The 22,945-nt window shown below is 33.6% G+C and overlaps 4 protein-coding genes across 4 annotated transcripts in view; 1 reads left to right on the plus strand and 3 right to left on the minus strand.

The window, feature by feature from the left end:
• LOC125193305 (protein NRT1/ PTR FAMILY 1.2-like) overlaps window positions 1-3,103 on the minus strand; it is a 3,705-nt gene extending 602 nt beyond the window's left edge. The window contains exons 1-4 of the mRNA XM_048091075.1: window positions 2,884-3,103; window positions 2,342-2,559; window positions 1,132-1,673; window positions 2-405 (exon numbers count right to left, since the gene is read on the minus strand). Of these exons, the coding sequence (XP_047947032.1) occupies window positions 2-405; window positions 1,132-1,673; window positions 2,342-2,559; window positions 2,884-2,956 (1,237 nt within the window). The 5' untranslated portion in view covers window positions 2,957-3,103. The remainder of the gene's footprint in view (window position 1; window positions 406-1,131; window positions 1,674-2,341; window positions 2,560-2,883) is intronic.
• Window positions 3,104-5,908: 2,805 nt separating this feature from the next.
• Window positions 5,909-6,845, minus strand: LOC125193308 (uncharacterized CRM domain-containing protein At3g25440, chloroplastic-like). The gene is made up of 3 exons (XM_048091078.1): window positions 6,781-6,845; window positions 6,393-6,625; window positions 5,909-6,334 (listed from the first exon to the last, which is right to left on the minus strand). Exons 1-3 carry the CDS (start codon window positions 6,843-6,845, stop codon window positions 5,928-5,930), a joined length of 705 nt encoding a protein of 234 aa, XP_047947035.1. The 3' UTR covers window positions 5,909-5,927.
• A 7,744-nt stretch (window positions 6,846-14,589) lies between these two features.
• LOC125196260 (transcription factor bHLH68-like) lies at window positions 14,590-17,608 on the plus strand. Its single transcript, XM_048094702.1, has 9 exons — window positions 14,590-14,989; window positions 15,209-15,332; window positions 15,552-15,620; window positions 15,914-15,979; window positions 16,365-16,430; window positions 16,536-16,592; window positions 17,001-17,048; window positions 17,162-17,206; window positions 17,285-17,608. Exons 1-9 carry the CDS (start codon window positions 14,850-14,852, stop codon window positions 17,414-17,416), a joined length of 747 nt encoding a protein of 248 aa, XP_047950659.1. The 5' UTR covers window positions 14,590-14,849; the 3' UTR covers window positions 17,417-17,608.
• A 454-nt stretch (window positions 17,609-18,062) lies between these two features.
• Window positions 18,063-22,945, minus strand: LOC125193250 (polyprotein of EF-Ts, chloroplastic). Its single transcript, XM_048091017.1, has 5 exons — window positions 22,809-22,945; window positions 20,240-22,107; window positions 19,994-20,146; window positions 19,102-19,813; window positions 18,063-18,928 (listed from the first exon to the last, which is right to left on the minus strand). Exons 2-5 carry the CDS (start codon window positions 22,089-22,091, stop codon window positions 18,295-18,297), a joined length of 3,351 nt encoding a protein of 1,116 aa, XP_047946974.1. The 5' UTR covers window positions 22,092-22,107; window positions 22,809-22,945; the 3' UTR covers window positions 18,063-18,294.

A 22,945-nucleotide genomic window follows, 5' to 3' on the forward strand; every position in this document is an offset into this window, starting at 1 on the left:
GCGGTGGCGAGGCACGAGATGAAGAGGCCGAGCCCGATGCGGGCCCTGACGCCAATGCCACGAGGGTTCTTCGTGTATTTGGAGAGACGGGGGACGATGGCCCGGTCGTAGAGCACGACCCACAACGTGAGGGCAATGACAGAGAAGATGCCGAACGAGCCCGCGGGAATCTGGAAGTTTCCGGCTAGGGTTCGGTCGAGCGTGAGGGCTTGGATCACCGGGAACGAGTGCTGGTTTATGAGCACCGCGATCATGATCCCGGCCGACCAGACCGGGACCAAGTCGATGAGTGATTTCAGCACCTCCACCTGCATCACGGTGCAGAGCCGCCATGGATCCGACGGCGAGCCGTCTGGATTCACCTCTTTCTCAGAGTTGATTATGATGCAGGCTTTGTTAAAGAAACTGATGCAAACATAATAGATTAATGCTCAATCAATAATATTAGTATCATTCAAATATAGATGAAATATGCTATCCTTTTAATTTGATTAATTTTGAGAACATCCATGATCCTAGAGAATTTAAGAAGCTAAATTTAGTAGTAAAAGATTAAAACAAATAAATTTTATAATAAGTGGAGTACTATATATGTGTGAGTGTGTGACATTGTGAGGAAATTTGAGGGGCATTTTCCTGTTTATGAATTCTAATAAATGAAAAAGTTAGTAGGAGTACATAATTAAATCCTAAAAAAATTTAGTTAAGGTCTATATTTATACATAAAAAGTAAGAAAAAAACAAATTAAAATTTGATTCTTTTGAATTATTAAAAAATCAAAATAATATAACGTATCAGACTCTGATTAGGTAGTAAAAGACTTGCTCTTACACGAGCACAAGCACACAGTGCTCAAGATGATGGTAGAGCACGCAGCTGCAATTGCTCTAAAATTTCATCCGAGCACTTCGTATCAAATTCCCAAAAGTTAAAAGAAAAGAAACCTTTAATTTGTTTAATCAAGATATATCTACCAAAGTGGAGGATTGACTTAATTATTCCACTAGAAATTAGTACTAGTAATTTATTATCAAAAGGTAAAAATATGTATAGCCTTTAATCAAGCTACTTTGAGTGGAGGATTCACTAAATTACTCCACTCAAAATTAACAATAATTAGCAAAACTCACCTGAGCCTTTGCGACGGCTCAACAAGCTTAGACCCCTTCAAGTGGTAATACTTCCACTCTCCCTCGCCACGGTGGCGGCGCTTCCTCCACGCGGCCGCCACCACTTGGGCCAGGCCCGTCAACAGGCTGTTGTCGGGCCTGACCTTGACGTAGAGCCTCGAGCCGAGAAAAAACATGACGCAGGCGAAGAGCATGAGGCCGACCGGGACCCCGAACCCGATGACCCACCCGAACTCGTTCTGGATGTAGACGACGACGGTGAGGGCCACCATGAGGGACACCCCGACCGAGGCGTAGTACCAGTTGAAGAAGGTCAGGAGGACCTTCTGGTTGTTGGGGTTTCCGGGGTCGTCGTACTGGTCGGCCCCGAAAGCCAACGAGCACGGCCTCACGCCGCCCGCCCCGATGGACAGGAGGGCGAAGGCCGCGAAGAGGAAGGCGTATTGGCCCGCGTCCGGCTTCGCACAGTTCCCGAGGCGGGGGTCGCATGGCGGAGGCCGGGCCGAGTGGATTATGGCGGTTAGCCATAATACTATTAGACCCTATATGGATGAAATTTGAATATTTTAGTATAAATATCTCATCAAATATGATTTTACGCTAACCATTATTTTAAATTTAAACTTAAAATAATATTCTCTGTATTATACTTTTTTACTCACAAAATTTTTAAAAAAATTTGGGCTTGGATTTAATGTAAACCTAAACTAGGCATTTTTTTCCCAAAAGTAAAAAAATGAGATTGGTTTTGGAGTACTATTTGAAACTAATTACCTATCTCATTTTTTATTTTAATGTACCCTGGTAGATGGTATAAGACTGTTAAAACGTATAAATCATTAGTTTTGATTTAAAAAGCCAAAAACCCTAAAATCAATAACAATAACAATAACGTAGACTAAACAAAGACCTGAAGTTCACTTTCTATAATTACCCTGAAAAAGGTTCACGGTTTAGAAAAGAAGAAAAAAACAAAAAAACATAAAACAAAAAGATAAAGTTGTTTAGGATAAAAAAGCCATCACATGTTTGGAATGTTGTGTGTGTTTGATTTTCAAAAAGAAAAAAATGCTGTAGCTGACTTCGTCTCACCCAAAAACAAAAGATCTTGTTTGTTTGTTTGTTTCTTCTTTGTTTTAACACCACACAAACTAAGATTAAAATGCGTCGCGATTGCAAACGACAGAGTGGTAGGGAGATATATTCTTACCAAGAGAACAATGACCGTCGCAACGGAAATCACGAGGAATCTTCCGAAATAGGAGTCGGAGAGAAAAGCCCCGACCACCGGCATGAAGTTGGAGGTCGCGTTCCATATGAACAAAGCGTTCGTTCCTCCGGCCACGCTGAAATGATAGGATCCAACCAAATATAGAATCATGTTTGGCATGAGACCATATGCTGCAATCTTCTCAAATGCTTCATTTGCTACACATATGAATCATCGTGATATATCAAAAGTTGAAGAAATTACAATAGAATCCAACTAGACAGTAACTGCAACTTAGTTGATAAAACGATTTCCCATCTATCCAATAAGACTAGGGACATAAATTTATTTTGATAAAGGTTATATATATATCTTAAAATTTGATTGGAACGGACGCAGAAATTTGTGATTATACGATGATTCATGCAAAATAACAAAAAATTGGTGAAAAATAATTTTTTTAACTTCATAATGTGAGAAGAAAGATAAGTACATAATATAACTATATAGAATAATTTATGTAGATAAAAATTGAAATATACCTATGATAAAAGGCATGGTGATGAGGCCTCCCTTTCGCCTTTCACCCTTCTCAGCTACCTCTGAATTCTCCATTTTCAACTTCCCAACTCCAAAATAATTGAAGAAGAAGTGAAGAAGAAGAAGAAGATAGTGTTTTGAAGTTGTGAGAAATAGTTCTTATAAATAATAATTGTGACTCTATCAACGAGGAAAAGTGGAATGATTTAGGGAACTAAACTCTATTATGCTTGGATTTTGTGGGTAATTATAATTTCTTGGGCGGCTTAAATATGTCATTATCAAAAATCCTTTAATTTAATCGGATGAAAAAGTTAAATTATATTATTCCTAGCAAAAGTCCCACTATTGTTGTTGCTAATAATTTTGCACTTAATTAATAGACCACATCAAGAATTAAATAAAAGTTTTATTCCCGTGGAAAACTATACTAGTATAACCAAATGGAAGCTTCTATAATTAGGAAAATATTTAGTGGATGGACATATGTAACTGTGGCAATTAAGGGAATAATAATTACCCACTAGAATTAGACACTGCCGATTAGATGGAAATGGAATCAAGTGTAGTTTAAATAACAATTTGATAATGATCAACCTAGTTATTGGGAGGATCGGATATGAATGTTTGAAATATTTGATAATGTAATTAATTAATAGTAAATATTAGGAATATCTATGTGCACCACCGGTAAAGTTTTAGGCACCAATTGAAAATGAGATAATTGGGGTGCAATAATAGTGGCAATCTAAACAAATTTGAGTTTGACCAAAGGTAAACTCTATCCACAAACTAATAGTAGTATTTTGTTTTTTATGAATGTGATATAATGTACTCTATCAGTCTCCCCAAGTAGATTTTCCTATATAATTAGTCTATTTCCAATTTTGATAAATTTTTATCTCTTATGAATTAGACCTCATTCTCTACTAAAATATCGTAAGTCTTTAATTACTTTTACATTCAATTCCCTTCCTATTATACCAATTCCATATTTAAACTCATATTGTCTCCAAAATTCCTAAGTCTATCTCGAATCGGGCAGCTTGTGGTCCAATTCAATTTACCCACGATTGAAATGGGTTGAGCTGTATTTCTTTTTTTATTAGTTTGGACCCAACCTAGACCCACTATTGATAAGTTTGCTAGATCAGGCTACACTAAAAATATTTGTTGTATTTTTAAATATTTGCAGTAATTTTTATTTAACAAATATAATAAACTAAAAATAGTTACATTTGAATGATTAAACTAGTCTGTATTTATAAGATTTTTTTATTTTAGTTATAGTTCATATAGGGAGAATATTTTATTGAATGGTTTTATAATTACATGAAATACTATAGATATTATAAAATATAGATATTTAAATATATCATATTGCAATTACTTTTTAGAAAATTTAATTTATAAAGAGAAATGTTGAAAAATATTTCTTCCGCGCCATAAAAATAGTTTTCTTTTTCCATTTTGTCGTCCCACAAATAGTCATCTTCCATTTTTTATAAGTTTTTTTTTTATCTCTTATAAGGTGGAACACATTCTCCACTAGTAATAGTCCAATTGTTTTTTTAGTTCTCTCATACTTTATCAATTTCGTATTAACACTTATCCGGTCCCAAAAGTCCCTATTTTGATTGGAGAGGGGGAGGGGGGGGGGGGATAAATTAATACAAAAATATAGGATAAAAATACTTAAAATATATATTAAAATCATAGAAAAATTAATTCAAATATAGAAAAGGTAGTTGTGGGTCTCAATTGGCCTAATCATGTGCCTGTTTTAACCATGAGCCCAGCCCAGACCCGCTCCGTTTCAATGGTGAGACCGGCTGTGTTGGGCTAAGTCGGCATGTCACAGTTGCCAACTCTAATTAGAGTCGAAGAAAATGATCAGGGTAGTACTAGAGAAATTTCAACGAAAATAATAAAACAAAGTGAGTTGAGCTTTTACAGAATCAATTACGTTTCTGTCAGAGTTCTCGAACTGATGTATAATCCCCAAATATATATTGATTTTATTCTAGCACGTAGAACCATTTCAAATCGGCTAGACACCAGTAAATTTGACGGGGTTGCAAGAACTGAATGAACAAAAATTTATTGGTTGGAGATGTATTTGTGTGTGTGAAAAGAATGCTTAGGCTGGAAAAGTATGTTGTGTGAACTCTCAAATTTCAATCCACATCAAATCACATCAATATTTAGTGAAAGATAAAATCATCTTATCCAAGGCCAAATTCCTTTATGTATTTTAGCTATATCTATGTATAGATGTGTTGAATTTATTGCTAAACTAGAGAAAATGGACACTTATTCTTAACAAACTTTAGTGGTTCGATGTTCAACCCTAACATTGTTTTCACATTGTCTATTTTTTCTTTGTTCATTTAATTATTTTTGTTTTTTCCACTTTTTTTCTTTGACTTTTATATATTTTTTTTCGTTCCCCTTTTCTCTTAATTAAATTCAATTATAGAATGAATTTAATAATTTAATCAAATTAAATAAATTTTAAATTTTATTTAATTTAGTTCACATATAAAGCTAATTACTATATATAAATCTTACAAACTATAAATTATAAAGTGTAATAATTAAAAAGTACTATAAGATAAAGTCTCTTATTATGAAAAGGATGAGAACCCAGTGCAGCTCCATAACAACAAACTAGAACATATACAAGCCTTGAACTTTAAGCACATGTTCAACTTGAACTAAATATATGGTAAACATATTTAACTATAAATATATTGGACGAGTAATGGCACAAATAAGCAAGATATGAGTTGAATATCCTAATGGGTAATCTTGAATAAGCAAATTAGAACATACAAAGAACTTACTTCAGTCTCAGCCTCGACAGATTCATCATATAATATACATGGCTTAGCGGCTAAATAAGCAAGGTAAGACTTAAATATCCTAATTGTAATCTTAAATAAGCAAATTCTACAATTGGAACATAAAAAGAACTTACTTCAAACTCATATAATTATGATACGAAATTAGGAAACACAAAACTGTAGTATCATTTGTAGACAGTTCATACCTTAGCTTTAGAAAGAGTATCTGGAGGTGACATGACATCTGGTTGAACATAGTTCTTCCCCCGGTAAAATATAATAACATCATTTGGCTTGATGTCGATAACAATGCCTTTGCTCAACCTAGCAAGCTCCTCGGCATATTGATGCACCTGCCCGGGCCTACAGGGTTTGCAGATGACTTTTACAGTCTCATGGTTCTTCCAATGTAAATGCATATTAAGAACAACACCACCAAACACTCCTCGTCTCCCCACGGGAACATAATGTTTCTTCTTCTCGCCAGTGCGCTTTAGGTAAAACCTCTCTTCTGCAGTCAATATTTCAGGATCATAGGTTTCGGGTGCTGCTTTAGGGAGATCGTATTTCCTCAGTTTCTCTATCAACCATGCTTCTTTTCTTTTTGCTTGACACGTCTAACTTTTTTGTCGTTGCCAACGACGTTCCTTGTGGACTCATATCACCAATTTTAAACCGGATAACATCTTCATCCGTCTTCATCTCAATGGATTCATTACTCCTAACTCTAGCATATTCCCTAATTAAACCCCCATGATTCCAAGGTCCAATTGCACATGATCTATCAACAGATAAAGCATTCACGGAGTTCAATCTAAACGAATGATGGATAAAACGCAGCAGAAACGGAGATCTAAAACTGCTTCTCAATAAGCATTTGGAAGCAAACATAGAGTCCCTGCATAAGAGATATAGTAGTAACATCTATCACTCAAAACATGCTCAAATTAGCAACAGTTATCACGCAAAATTGAAATCGAACATCGATCTTCTCCAATGACAACGATTGAAGTGAATGATCTGTTAATTAGGTTACAGAGTATGAAGAAGTACCTTGTGTTAATTAGTCGCATAGCGGTGCTGGTAAAGACGGTGAGTGAGATGGAAGCTCTTGACATCTTCAAATTTGTGAAATGGAAGAAATATTGTGAAGAGGAAACACTTAATTACAATCTCTAACCTAGGATAATTAACATCCAATTTGATCTACATTTAGAGTGAATCTAACCTTTTACTTCAGGAATTTTGAAGTTGGGAGATTTGTAGAGGAAGGAAGGTGTTTGGCTATGGTCGGTCAAAATTGAGAGAGAGAGAATTCTGCGTATTTCGCAGAGAGAGAGGGGAGGAAGACGGAGGCGCCATTTCTGCAGGGCTAGGGAGTAAAATTGGGCTCGAATTTGGGCCAATTAAAGAGTTGGGCTGATTTCTCTTCTTAGGCCCAGCCAATTTAATTTGAGGTGGACTAACCTAATTAATTGCATCTTATTGCAATTATTTTTGAGAAAACTTGATTATATAGAGAAATGTTGAAAAAATACTCCTTCTTCCCAATAAAAATACTAACAACAGTCCAATTACTTATTGGACGGATATGGATGGAGTATAAATTAATACAAAAATATAGGATAAATACTTAAAAATATATTAAAATCATAACAAAATTAATTAAAATATAAAATTAGTAGTTGTGGGTCTATATTGGGCTAATCCGGGGCCTGGGCTTGGGTTTGAAAATGACCAAATTGGAGCTTGCATTAACCATGAGCCTAGCCCAGACCCGCTCCATTTCAATGGTGAGACTGGTTGTGTTGGGCTAAGTCGGCATGTCCAAGTTGACAACTCTAATTGGAGCCGAAGAAAATGATCATTGTGGTATAAATTAAGTTTCGATTAGTGCTCTCGAACTGACGTATAATCCATAGATATATATTGATTTTATTCTAACGCGTAGAAATATTTTAAACCAACTATACACCAATAAATTTGACGGGGCTGTAAGAACTTAATGAACAAAAATTTCAAAAGAAGTTAGTTGAAGTTGTATTTGTGTGTGTGATAAGTATGTTTCTAGAGAACGATTAGGCTCGAAAAGAGTGTTGTGTCAACTCTCAAATTTCAATCAATATATGATGAAAGTTACAATCAACTTATCGAAGGCCAAAAGCTTTTATGTATTTTACCAATATCTATATATAGATGTGTTGAATTTATACATAAAGACATTGCTAGTCTAGCGAAAATGGGCGATTATTCTTTCTAGCCTTTACTGGTTTGATATTCAACCATAACATTGTTTTCACAATTTCTGTTTTTTCTTTATTCATTTAATTATTTTTGTTTTTTCCAATTTTTTCCTCTGACTTTTTATTCTTTTTTCCGCTCTCCCTTTCTCTTTAATTAAATCTAATTATCATATGAAATTAATAAAGTAATAGAATTAACTAAATTTTAAAATTTATTTAATTTAGTTCATGACATATAAAGTTAATTACTATATATAAACTAGTGTTAACCCACGTGCGATGCACGATAAAATATTTTTTTTATCACATATTTTTAAATTGTTAATTGATTAATTAAAATATGAAAATATAACTATATAAAATTTAAAAATAGAAAAATATACATATAATAAAAATTCAATAAATATATGCTCCTCGATGCATTTTACACTTAAAAACATAAAATTAGACATATTTGAAATGGAATCAAGGTAGACACAATTATTTGGACAACGATGAAGAGACTATATCAAGCGTTAGACACATTTAAAAAATATGTTTAAAACAATCCTTCATATTTCTCAACTAAAAATAATGTATATCACACTTTAACAAAATAATAAATCGATAACTCATAATATTCAAAATGTCAAAACTATGAACATAAAAAAATTCAAATGATAAACTATACAAAAAATATTACTTTAATTGGTTGAATTAACACTATTATATTAATAAATAATGATAGCCCTTTGAATGTTGGAACGTTTACCTTTATTTATTGTACTTTTAAACGTGGCTTGTTGGAATATGAAAAATCTATATTATTTTTTATGCTACTTTACAATTCTCAATGCTGCAAATTTTCTTTTTGTAAAATATATTTAATATAAATATATATTTTACTTAGTTGATCACCTATATATAAGATAATTAGATTCTCTATAGAAAATTAGTTGTATCCCGGAACAATTAAGTGCCAAATCCTAATTTCAACAATAGTATTATTAGTAAACCAAAATTTGGTTGTAAACTACTCCCTCCGTCCCATTGAAGATGACCCACTTTCCTTTTTGGTTTGTCCCAACCAAGATGACCCATTACTTAAAATGGAAACACTTTTATCTCTACTTTATTCCTCTCTTACTTTACTCTCTCCTCTTAACACACAAAAATTATCTGCATAAAATCCCGTGCCGCCCAAGGAAGGGGTCATCTTCCTTGGGACGGAGGGAGTATTTTATTTTGTTTGAACAACTAATTGTTTGATCAACTCTATTTTGAAAGGTTTAATTATCTCATTGCAAATATACATATTATGCATCACTTATTAATTCATCATAAGTCATAAAATATTATTTTTGAGACACCATATAATATAATTACAGCACAAGTTGGAATATAAATATATAAAATAATAAATTGTGGAAAGATGAAGATAAACATTATGCTTGTTTGAGTTAAGGATGTTACAATTCTTCCATCTCTAAGAATTGTAAAAATATTAGCATAGAATTCTCGAACCATATACACGCAGTACTCTAACTATTGCAATAAAAAAAATGAAATGGAAATTACAACGAAAATTATAAAATAAACCGAACTATAAGTCTAGTTGAGAAAAACCCTCTTTCCGCACGACAAAGTACATCACGGTTAGTACTTTCGAATTGACGTATTATCCCCAAAGATGAAACGTCTTCCTCCTAACGTGTATAACTTCTCAAACCCGCTGGCACCGATGAACTTGACGGAGTTCCAAAAATTGAGCAATACTCTAAAATATACAATAAAATGTTGAGAGCTTGAGAGAGAATGGTGAATGTGTAATTCATCTACAACTCTATGCTTTTTATAGGCACAAAATTAGAATATGAGAAATCATGAAATTAAAACATCATAAATTATAAAATTAAGAGAATAGAGGTTATAAAATTTGTTAAATGCTTATTATCCTATTTAAAGATTAGTCAAAGCATTAAAATATTTAAATAAATATTCATGAGAGTTACATATTTTATAATAATTCAAATTCATCCCATAACTTCTAAATATATCAAATTACGGCCAAAACTCGCCTTTTATATATGTATAGATTACATACACAACTATAAATTATAGTACTACTAATAAAAAGATATGCTATATAACGTGGAAAGGAATTAAGTGACAAATAAAAGATGTGGATTATTGGTATATTGAATTGATGTGGCCCAAAATCTATCCACCTATTTTGGAGTCTTTTGTCCCTCTGAATTGACATTAAATTAGTCATTAAAGTTTAATTTATTTTAAAATAAATATTAAAATTTATTTTATTGTATCATTCAAGATTTTAACTTATTTTTTTTATCAATTTAAAATTTCAATTATTAAGTACTTAATTTAGTATCGATATTTTATATGAACTAGTAAATCTAGTCGTTCTACAAATTCAATGTGTGTAGATGGTCTACTTATAAAATTATATCTTAATTACAGTAATCAGTTAATTACCATAATAGTAATTAGTTTATTATATTAGTCTTTTAGATATAATTTAATACACTTAATTAAGTTCTAAAGGAATATTTTGCTCGAATTATATTTTAGTACTGTTTATTAGAATATTAGGACTGCTAAGTATTAATTGAATTACTTCTTATATTTGACGAGGCAGATCATTCCAATGGGCTTAAGCCCAATTGTGACGGTTAAAAATTATAACACCAACGTTTTGTAAAATGGGTCGTCTAAAGCATAATGGGCCAGTTATCATCGTAACCTTTTATAGAAAAAAAATACTATTTTGAAATTAAAAATATTGCCTTAGGCTAAAATTGGTCACATACGCACATTTTATGATTTTGGTTCTATATTTTATTTTTTGAATTTTTGCACCCTGAAGATTTCAACTCGGATTACAACTGGTTCTACACTAACAATTTCGTCAATTTTTAAACGATTTTAATCCGATTTGACTGAATTTTAAACGGTTTTAACCCGAATGAGAATGTTAAAATCAGGTTAAAACCGTTTAAAAATGGACATAATTGTTAGTGCTGGACCAATTGTGATTCGAGTTGAAATTTTCAGGATGCAAAAATTCAAATATTAAAGTATAAGACCAAAATTATAAAATTGATATATATTCAGGACCAGTTTTAGTCTTTACTAAAATATAACTCATATCAAAATAAATTTTTATGTAGCCTCTTTTACAACTCCTTCCTTTCCCCTTAGCCAAAAAAATTGAGGTTCAACAATCATATGGGGTGAGTTCATAAGTATATATTTATTATGAATTCAAAATTCATAACTATTTTATCAAAGTTGAATAGTTTACATATTTTATTTTAAAGACACTTGCCCTAACATATGATAAAAATTAACACCAGTACCTAATAAAATTTGTCCACATAATTATTGACTTTTTCTTAAAAAAGTATCCATTATTAGAAAGAAATAAAAACACTAAATAAGTTGTGTTTCTTCGTCATCTATGAATCAATAACACTTAAAATGTTCAAATTCAAAATAACGCCTAACAGATCCAAGTGAAAATAATTGCAAAACCTCAATAATGATAATCCAACTTAATTCATATATACAAAAAATGGAAAATATGATTAACATGTGGGGAATATATACAGAGAAAAATGACAAACAACAAAACGTTGGGTCTTTGGCATGGGATTAAAAATAAGGATGAGAGAGGTATAATTAATTTTTTTTAAATCATATATAGAAAAAGAAAGAAGGAATAAAAGACATGTGGGTTGTATAAAGACAAGAAGCCATCCGACAAAGATTTTGGCAGAAGCTCATACATTATTTTTTGCTATTAATTTAATAAATTCTTTATAGTTTTAAGGGCTGATTGCTGTTAATTAGTAATTAAATATTGGTTAGTCAGAGAATGTTGAGAATAATTAATTCGAATTAATACGTCAAAAGTGTGAACAAAGATCTCGAAATTTTGATTGCAATTTCATTGTATGGTGCCTTTTCATAATTTTAGTATGGGGGCGTGTTTAATATATTAAAAGGCAATAAAATAATGAAGTTATATGATTTGTCAATATTATTTTAGTAAATATTTATAAATATAATGATAAAATTTTATATTATTTTTAAAATAATTTTACATATTTACCATCTCCGATATTCGAATTGAGATTAAGACTATTAAATCATTTTTCATCATTTTTACACAATTATTTTGAGATAAAAAAACAATCGAGTAAGTACCATTTTATTGTTTAATTTCGAAAATTTAAAATATAAAAAGAGTAATCGTATATTTTTATATTTTCATTTATATTAAGATAATGCTTCTTACAAATCATAGTCTAATATAAAACGATTCAATTGATTTAAACCATAACTAAAGTTAGATTTACAAATTAAACAATTCCAATATTTGTAGTTAGCTTAAAACTATATTAAATGAAGGTAACATCAATTTCGTCCCTACTATATATAATAAGCTGCGTTTGGTTTAGATACCAAAATTAATACTATTAAATTTTGGCGAAGACAGGCGTAACTATTGTAAATTAATCGTGAAAACATTCTTGTGATGTTCGAATTTATATCAGAAATATTCTTTGCACGTGAATATTGATAGGCATCTAGAAAGACTATTTTTTTTGTCATTACATGAGGGTAGATGATAAGACTAGAGGTTAATTTAAGTTAATTTTTTGTGGATGTGACATGATATTAATTAAATTAATGGTAATCATAAGAAAAAAAGCTTTGATATATGCTTGTGATGTTATGGGATTCCAAATTAAGCCCTAATTAATTATTTAATCGCTTGAAATTTGTGTAGTGCCGTCCTAGCCAGTTTGTCTATTTCTATTGCTTAAAAAGCCAAATTAGTGGAGTATTTTTCATATATAGGCCATTTTAGTTTGTTAGTAAATGAAATAAATAAATAATTTAAGGTAAAAGCGAAAATCCTATGCATAAACTTGAACTTCTATCGTGGTATCAAAACGGGTCATTTGGGTTGGAAAAATGACTTGAGATACATAGAGTAGCAAAAACAAAATAAAAAGTTTTCTATAGTTTTGTGCAATTTAGCCACAATCCTATAAATACATACGATCCAAAAGTAGAAAATTCTCCAATTTTTAAAGTTCATTATCAATAAAAACATAAGATCTATTTTGAAATGACTAAAATAATATATGCTGCCAAATCTTAAATTAAGGTTAGGTAGTTACAAGGGGCTAAATAAATACTTCAATCTGATGAATTGATTAAACAAATTATTACATTAACAACAAATTATTTTGGAGTTATGGACTCTAGACAAAATAGTAGGTATCTTAATACGTTTAAATTTATTTTTAATCCCAATGCCAAACAACAAATATTCCTTTCGACAACAACGTCATCATTTTATTATGTCACTTATATATGTGTATGGTTTCTAATTTCTCTAGTCTTTAACTAGGGCTAAACTATTCCAAAATAATTAAGATAACAATTTTTAACTTAAAAATTAAATGCTGAAAAAAGAGGACTCCTAATAGAAGATGGAGAAGTAATCACATTTTTCCCTATCGACTATATATATTATCCTATAATGGTACAATGTGGGGCAATTTTTAAATTGTGAAATAAACACTATATATAGTTTTTCAGCCAATTATGTCATGGTAATATGCTACCACATTTATTGATATGTGCAAATAATTGTGTATGAACATAAAAACACTATGAATCTAATTACGTGGTAGTTTAATACACTACAACTATCATTGATCATACATACACATCAATATTCCCAAAGTGACGTGCAATAAAGTCATGTATGTATTTATCAAGATATTTTTTGTTTACCAAAATATGTTTCACAGTTTCCCCAACTTTAACTCGGTGTTGTAAAGGCTAAAGTAAAGAGAAAAGGACATTAAAGGAAGAAAGAATACATAAAAGGATACCCATAATAAAGGAGGGGCCAAAAAGAAAGTTTACTGTGATAAAGCTTCTCAAAACATTTTACATCTTACAATTTTATTATTTTGTTATTCATCTCAATATTCTCCATCATAAATTAATAATTATTGTTAAGGGGGGCATGAGAAAATAAACTCATAAATAATCACAAATATAAATAATAAATATATTAATTGTATCTATGTTTGGGGCGATGTTAAATCATATATTTTTCACTTTACTTTTGAATATATCCGACAATAAAAAGGATCGAGAACTAAATATAGGCAATTTACCAAGCCATAGTTCTAGTAAGACTAAGAATTGTAGCTCAATCATAATCATCGTCTGATTCACTTCCTTTTCGCATTCACATTTCCAACAAGGGCATGTATCACCACAAGTGATCACGAATATAGTCGAATAAAACAATGGATATTGTTTACCTAGTGTCATATGATGCTTATCTACATCCGAGGTTGATACCAATTCAGAAATTTCACTATATTTTCGAATATAAATTCCAATCAATGGCTCGAGGTTTCGCTCATGAACCCTCGTGCATTTTGGACTGATTCACTTCTTTTCAGACTTCTTACCCAACAATGTTTACTAAGTATATTTCATGATTTTAATGAATATAAGTTGTAACAACTTTTGCACTAGGAGATCAAAATTTACCACAACCTCTCTCTCTCCTCTTTCTCTCTCTTGATTTGGCTTATACTTAATCAAGTAGAGAGAAGAAGCTAAAAAAGTTTGTACAAGGCCATTGTCAAGAGCTCGAAAGAAGAAGAAAAAAAGGGGTTAAAGCGAAAGTGAAAAGACAAAAATAAAAGGTCGATAGAGAAAGTAAAATAGACGAATTGGAGAGGAGAGTGCAAACTCATTTAAATCTTTGGGATCAGAGAAAGATTCATAATTTCATTTTTTCACTTTTGCTTCTCTTTAACTTAGAGTGAAAGAGATATGAATGAAGGGATTCTTCCTCTGCATCAAATGGCCGCCGCCGCCGCCTCCTCCCACGGCTTGCAAATCCACACTGCGCCGCCCCTCCCGCCGTGGCCTCCCTCTCAGGAATTTCCACAGTCATGGAGCCAACTAGTCTTGTAATCTTTTTTTTTTTTTTTTTTAAATTTCGTTAAGGTATCATACCGTATTAGCTCTTTTCTTGATGCATGGATGAAGATTGATCCAATATTTGATATTCATTTGTTGTTGATTATTTATACAATTTTAGTATTTTTTGTTCAAAACCCTTGTGAAAAATTAGGTTATTTATTTATGTAGTGACATGATGAGTTATTTTGATTTGATTAAATGTGTAGAGGGTTTGGTGGAGAAGAGGATAAGGCACTTGGGATTGACCCGGCGGCGTATCTTGAATCCACGGTGGCGAAGTCTACGGGCATGTGCACCGACGGGCTCGGTTTCTCTAACAAATCATCCGAGGTTAGATGTGCACCGGATAAATCCATGTTCAAAAATTAAAATGTTACGATTATAGTTATTGGCGAACGCAGAAAATAATATTGACAGTAGTAAAACTCTATGTTTATAGTAATATTGATATATTAAAAAACTATTTTGGCAAATTATAGATCTACTAGTGAAAGTACCAAATTGATTAAAAGTTGGATTTTTAATATTTTATTGATATTGTTAATTTAGATTTTGATGAAGGGTGCTACCAAGAAGTCGAAGATGAATCCAACAACTTCAGCTCAGTCTGGCATCAAGGTAACTCAAAATCAATAAATCAATTTTAATTTGAATTTTATTTTTGTTGGTAGCTTTTGTTTTTTGATAAACTTTTCGATTTTATGGAATAATAAAGTTGTCATTTTTTGGTTGTCGTTTCTCCATATATGCATATTCCCATTGCTTGTATTAAGCATATAGTCCCACACAGAAAAAGAAATATTTTTGAATGTGATGGTGAAATATTATTAATTCTATAACTTTATATTAATTTTATTGTTGCCTTTTTCTAAATTGAGATGTTGATTTATTTCTTCTTTTTTTTTAAATAGGTGAGGAAAGAAAAACTGGGGGACAGGATTACAGCTCTTCACCAACTAGTGTCCCCATTCGGCAAGGTAAATAAATTCAGTAGACTAAATTGAAGAATTATTGAAATAATGAAACTAATAATTCATGAAAAAATAGATTGTTTCTAATGAGAGAAGTCAATTAGGTGCAAAGAGACAATGTATCACTTTTATTTATAGTACTAATTATTTCATGAAAACCATTCATTTCTTCCAGCTTAATTTATATCTCATATAAATATGGGCAAATTGCTGTAAAAAGTGGTCAAATTTTGATTCATCTTGCAACATTAATTAAAATTCAATCGAAATAATCATAAAGTTTGAATTTATTTGCAACAAATATTCACATATGTGTAATAAATTTTTGTATATATATGGAGAGAGATAATTAGAGAATTTTGTGTATGTAAATTTGTAACTCTTTTTGCAGACTGACACAGCTTCTGTGTTGCTGGAAGCAATTGGATACATTAGATTCCTTCAACGTCAAATTGAGGTGACATTTCTATGCTCTTTATTTCATGAAATTTGGTAAATGTTTTTGTGTTATTTCCATGAAAAATTAATAAAATATCACTTTATTCCCCCTTTAAATATGCAGGCTTTAAGCATTCCGTACTTAGCCACTGGATCAGTGAACACCAACCAGTCACAAACTGTAAGTCTTTTGATATTCAGATAAAATTTTTGACAATTTTGTTGCACGTTTATAGTATTTTAAAAATCTTTATAATATTTGAATAAGCATTACTATAAGCATATATGTATATCACTATCAATATACTACTATATCATGTTAATAGTTTTCTTTAATTTACAATTTTAGAATACAACATAGCAATATTATTTTTAGTTAAAAAAAATGACAACCTTTAATTTTCTATTTAGATTAACCAAAAATATCGCTTCATTACATGTTTTTGATATGATTAGATCAATAAATCCAGTTGGTATATTATTGGTTCTAATTAGTCTTATTTTAAATGTGGTTCACATTTGGTTATGCATATAATAATTATAATTAAATGAAATTAACTAAGTAATGGCTAATAAGTTTCAATTTCAGGTTAAAAGGGAGAGTGGGAGTTGTCTTTTCCCTGAGGACCCTGGCCAGGTACCTTGTATAATTATTTACTGCCTACATTTTTTTTAATTTATTTTTTTATCTAAATATATAAAAAAAATTATTTGTGACCATTAATTTGATCCTTTTGATAATATCCACAGCTTCTGAATGAGAGCCAGAGGAAAAGGAAAGCTGTTTCTGAAGAGGTATACATATATAAATATATACCAATATTTTCTGATTAATGAGGGATTTTTTAATTTAAATTGTGTGGTGTTAATTAGGAATGTGAAGAAGAGGTGAAGAAGGATTTGAAGAGTAGAGGGCTGTGCTTGGTTCCATTATCATGCACAGTTGATTTTGGGGGTGAGAATGGAGCTGATTATTGGGCTCCATCATTTGCTGGGAATTTTTAATAATTAATTATTGTAATAAGTATGGATTAACATGAACCTAGGTAAAATTAATGATGTGACATCACAGGCAGTCAGTCCAATTAAATTTCATGAGATTGACTGCTTATGATGATATCCATTTTTTAGTTCAGAGTAGTTGGGATATGTCATGTATTGCAACCTTCAATTAATTATTAACCACAATTTAAAATATCTTTATGCATGTATATGTATTAGTAGGGGCATGTTAGGGTCCATTATCCCTTAAAATAATATCATAAAAATATTTCTAGTCAATTATTTGTATATGTGGACGAATAATAAACTGTCATGTGGTAAAAAAAAAAAAAAAAAATAGTTGCAAAACTCGGTCAGCAATTTGTTGCTCTTTATACAACAATTTTTCTTGTCCATCAATATCCAACACGTTATACAACAATCTATAGATTGCTGTGTAACGTTTATAATATTGTTGTGTAGCGTTTATAATATTGTTGTATAAGTGGTGTTACGGTGTCACTTTAAAAGGGATTGTCATTTTAACACAAACATGTATTAGTATATTATATTCAAAAGAATTCTTTAATTATTTAATAATTATAATAAAAAATTAATCATCCAAATTTGAAGTACTCTAAACACATAGATTCATGTTGAAGTACTAAAATTTGAAAAAATAGCATGATATGTATTTCTTCAAATAAATAATCTACAAAATTTTAGTACTTTCACAACGAAAATTCAAGGTAAAATGCCTTCTCCCTCTCAAATTCAGACATTTTAGATGCTTTCTGATCCAACAAAAAGAATCAAGTATACCTGCAGTGTAGAGATGGTTTAGCTCTACTGAGAAAACTCAACCGCTCTCTGTTAATCCGGTGCCGTTTCTCCCCCGCGTCTCACGCTTGCTCTTCGACTACTGCATCACGCATCTCCCCAAGAGTGAAACGGGCGAACCGCCTGACTTTGATGTTCTCCCCGAGCGTAGCAACTGTTTGCTTCACCAGGTCCTTCACGAGTATCGTGTCATTCTTAATGTAGGCTTGCTCGAGAAGAGCCAGCTCTCCGAGCCTCTTCGCGATCCTTCCATCGACAATCTTCTCTCGTATGCTCTCGGGTTTGGACTGAAGGTCTTCTCTCTGCATCTCCAGCTCCTTCTCCTTGGCCACAATGCTTTCTGGGACGTCCTCAACCGACACGTACTGCACCTGCGGGCAGGCCGCAACTTGCATCGCCAGATCTTCGACCAATTCTTTGAAATTTTCACTCCTGCCAACAAAGTCAGTTTCGCAGTTCACTTCAATCAGAACTCCAATGCGGGAGTCGTGAATGTAGGATCCGATTCTGCCTTCAGCAGCAATCCGGCTTGACTTTTTGTCGGCTGCTGCAAGCCCCTTCTTCCTCAGGTACTCGTGTGCCTTCTCAAGGTCTCCCCCCGTTTCCGAGAGAGCTTTCTTGCAGTCCATCATTCCAGCTCCAGTTTCCTCGCGTAATTGTTTAACCAACGCAGCTGAAACTGCAGTCTTCGGAGGCCTAAAAAGCCATCAAACCATGTTAGATTATTGCTCCATGGCAGTAATATCTGTTATGAATTTAAAGTTGTTTCCCGTATGTTGTTTCCGATCTCGTAAAATTAGATGATGACATGAAAACCTAAGAATTTTAGCATGACTATCGATAAATATGCAGCAAGAACATAAACTTACTCCTGTACAGTTTCTTTCGTCTCAGCAGCAGCAGGCTCCGGTTTTGCAGAAGTTGAAACTGGTTTAGCTGCAGTCTGGGCAGCAACCTCTGCAGCAAAGTCTTGGCTTTTCTTTTCTAAACCTTCTCCGAGGTTGTAGCGGATGAACCTCTTGACTTTAATATTCTCTCCTATCGTAGCAATGGTCTGCTTCACCCAGTCCTTCACCGCTACCTTGTCATCCTTAATAAACGGCTGCTCAAGTAACGCAAGCTCGTCCAACCTCTTCTTTATCCGCCCCTCGACAATCTTCGACCTAATCTGCTCTGGCTTCGACAGCAGATCTTCCTTCTGCATTTCTATCTCTTTCTCCTTATCAACAAACTCTTGCGATACATCTTCTGGGCTAAGATACTGTACTTGAGGGCATGCAGCAACTTGCATGGCCAAGTCCTCAACTAGTTCTTTGAAAATGTCGCCTCGAGCAACAAAATCCGTCTCACAGTTCACCTCTATCAGGACACCGATCCTGCTATCGTGGATGTATGAACCGATTCTTCCCTCAGCTGTGGCTCTACTGGATTTCTTATCAGCACTAGCTAAACCTTTCTTGCGGAGGTACTCGTAGGCTTTTTCAATGTCTCCTCCGGCCTCGGAAAGAGCTCTTTTACAGTCCATCATTCCTGCGCCTGTTTCCTCCCGCAACTGCTTCACCAGAGCTGGTGATATAGTAGCTGCATTGCACCATAAGAAGATAAATTATTAGAACGAACTAGCAAGAAATTCACTGAAAGACGATCTTGATATTAAGATGACTTCGCATTTAAAAAGTTTTAAACAGAAAAAAGGGAAAAAATGATTTGGCAACATGTTATATATACAAGAATAACTTAGTAAAAGGAAGAAACCCTGACCTTTTACTACGGCTTCTTTAGGCGAATCATTACTACTTTGTTCACTTGAACTCGAGGCATCTCCATTTGGCTGAGAATCACCAGATGCTTGGTTTTCTACACCATTCACAGCTATATCGGCTCCAAGATTGTCACTGATGGTGATAGGACTTTCTGCACGAAAAAAATAACAGTTTAAACTTAGCATTGAGATGGAAAACATTTCCGGTCCATTGATCCGAAGTATGTAAGGAGTTGACTACAAACCTGCAGGTTTGGCTTCAAGATCCCCGGACTCAGTTTCTGCACTTGAGCTGTCACTTCCCACAGGATCGATGGCAGCAGTAACTTCATTATCTTGTGTGACAGAAGAGCTGTCTGTTTCTTCACTTTTCTCTTCGACTTCTGCTTTTATATCATCAGCTGCGTTTGGTGTTTCTTCGTCATTAACATCAGGTGTAGTCTGATTAGTCAACTCACCGGATAGTTGCTGTTCCGAATCAGCTAACTCATCTTTAATAGTTTCATCATCAACCATACTCTCTTTAGCTTCTTCAACAATCTGGGATGAAACAACAGATTCTTCTCCAGATACCTCACCATCGTTGTCCTCTTTAGTTTCAGTTTGAGAAAGTTCGTCCGTTACTTGGTCTTCAGTATGTGAACTTCCATCATCTGCATCCTTTGCAATTTCCTCAGGATCGATGGCTGCAGTAACTTCGTTATCTTCTGTGGCGGAGGAGCTGTCTATTTCTTCACTTTTCTCTTCGACTTCTGCTTTTATATCATCAGCTGTGTTTGGTGTTTCTTCGTCAGCAACAGCATCTGTATCCTTTGCAATTTCCTCAGTTTCCTCAGGATCGATGGCTGCAGTAACTTCATTATCTCCTGTGGCGGAGGAGCTGTCTGTTTCTTCACTTTTCTCTTCAACTTCTGCTTTTATATCATCAGCTGTGTTTGGTGTTTCTTTGTCAGTAACATCATCTGTACCCTTTGCAATTTCTTCTGCTTCCTCAACTTGTTGCTTCTCACTTTCCCTTTCGTCTAAAAAGGAAGTTATGGCTTCATTGCTACGGAAAGCTAGGACAAAAGGGTTAGTCGCTGTATGCATCTTACCCTGGAGCTTAGAATCCACCTCCTTAACATCTTCATCTTTTTTCATAGTTAATGTTACCTTCCCTCTAGAAATACGCAAAACCCGGACACTGACTTCTTGCCCTATTTCCAACGAAGTGACACCCATAATGGTCCCAAACCCCCCGTCATTTTCCTCAGACTGCGGCAGAAATCCTTCCTCATCCTCAGGAAGAGATATAAAAGCACCAGATCTAGTTAGATTTTTGACGGTTCCCTCCAGATCTTGGTCTTTGACGAACTTTGAGAACTTCTTTGGATCTTCTCTTCTCTGATCGGAATTTTGGCCAGTCCGTCTGGGAGGTCTGGATTTATCGCCGCCACCTGGAGATTCTCTTTGCTGTTGAGCCCTGCTGGAGTCATCTGCACGCATGCTCAAGGATATTCGGCCTGTTTCCAAGTTCGCCTCTACTAATCTCACTGTCACCTCTTGCCCAACAGAAACTACGCTAGCAACATCCTTCACATAGCTATCACTTAATTGAGAGACATGAATGAGCCCATCAGTAAAAGCGCCAAAATCAACGAAAGCACCAAATGGCTGGATTGATCTAACTTTTCCAGTAAAAGTTGCTCCTGCAATAAGTTCCTCATTCTTCACAGGCGGCATGTCACTCTTTCTAGCAGGCCTCGAACGTTGAGACTTAACAGGACTTGTTTCAGGTACAGCAGATGACTCCCCACTGGTTTCTGAAGACACATCTGCTTCCTCCACAGCAACATCTGTACCAGAAGCATATACTGCAAGAGTCCTCTGCTTGGGCCTTAGTACACACCCAATATGAAACTGGGGAAACAATCTGATCGACGTTGAGAGAGGCAACGTGTGTTTGTTGACATTCCGCAAGATGCTACGTCTGGACAAGATGTTGCTCTTCTTTCTTGTGAAGGCAACAGCTTGAGTGAGTGAAATGTTTGTGGAGCTCGGGGTTAAAGAAGCCATTTTGCAGTGCACGAGGGAGTTATCACCAGTAAAAACACTCATTCTCCAAATTCATCACCTGGCACACCAGAAGTAGAGCATAAAAGACCGATACACAATCTCGACCGTTGATTAAAAACCGGAGACAGATGAATCACCAGCACAGTATCAATCCAGATGCAATCATATACATACACACATAACAATAGCAAGTAACATTCATAAGCAAAGATGTGCATTAACATAAGGAAAGCCTCTAATTTCTGAGTGGCTTCATTTCCCCTCTTTTCCTATCTAAATAAACCTTAAACACAGTAACCCCAAAGCAATCACACACATTCAGAAGCAAGTATGAGTATTAGCAGAAGGAAAGCCTCTAATTTCTGCATTCATACATGATATTGATTTGAGAAACTAATAGAAGTTAGAACATTGTTACTCTATACTCAACATTGAGTAGCTCCACCTACAGCCATTTCCCCTCTTTTCCTATCAAAATAAACCCTAAACACAATAATCCTTCCACTAAACTCAACGAATTCAAACAAAAACACAAATTAAAAGCAGCACAACTCACAATAACCAACACATTGAAAATTCAAGCTGATGAAAACAGATAAGAACAAAAATTCCCAAAATCTGGAACTCATATGCAGAAATAAGAGCTGGAATCGAGCTTGGAAAAAACGAAAATTGTCTCTAAACAATGATGATCACAGAATCAGGAACACATAATCAATGAAGTGAAAACATCAATTGAGTGATTCTAAGAGGAATTACCCAAACGCAAAAGGGCTTTCGCGAATTAAGCCCTTGAAACTGGAGTGAAGGCAAAATCAGTGGCTCCACACTGTTGTTATTATGCTGTGAAGATGGAAACGAAAGGTGAGGCTTAAAATCCTTATCTTGATTTTTTT

This window comes from Salvia hispanica, chromosome 6 (assembly GCF_023119035.1).
Source record: "Salvia hispanica cultivar TCC Black 2014 chromosome 6, UniMelb_Shisp_WGS_1.0, whole genome shotgun sequence".
Classification (NCBI taxonomy): Eukaryota; Viridiplantae; Streptophyta; class Magnoliopsida; order Lamiales; family Lamiaceae; genus Salvia; species Salvia hispanica.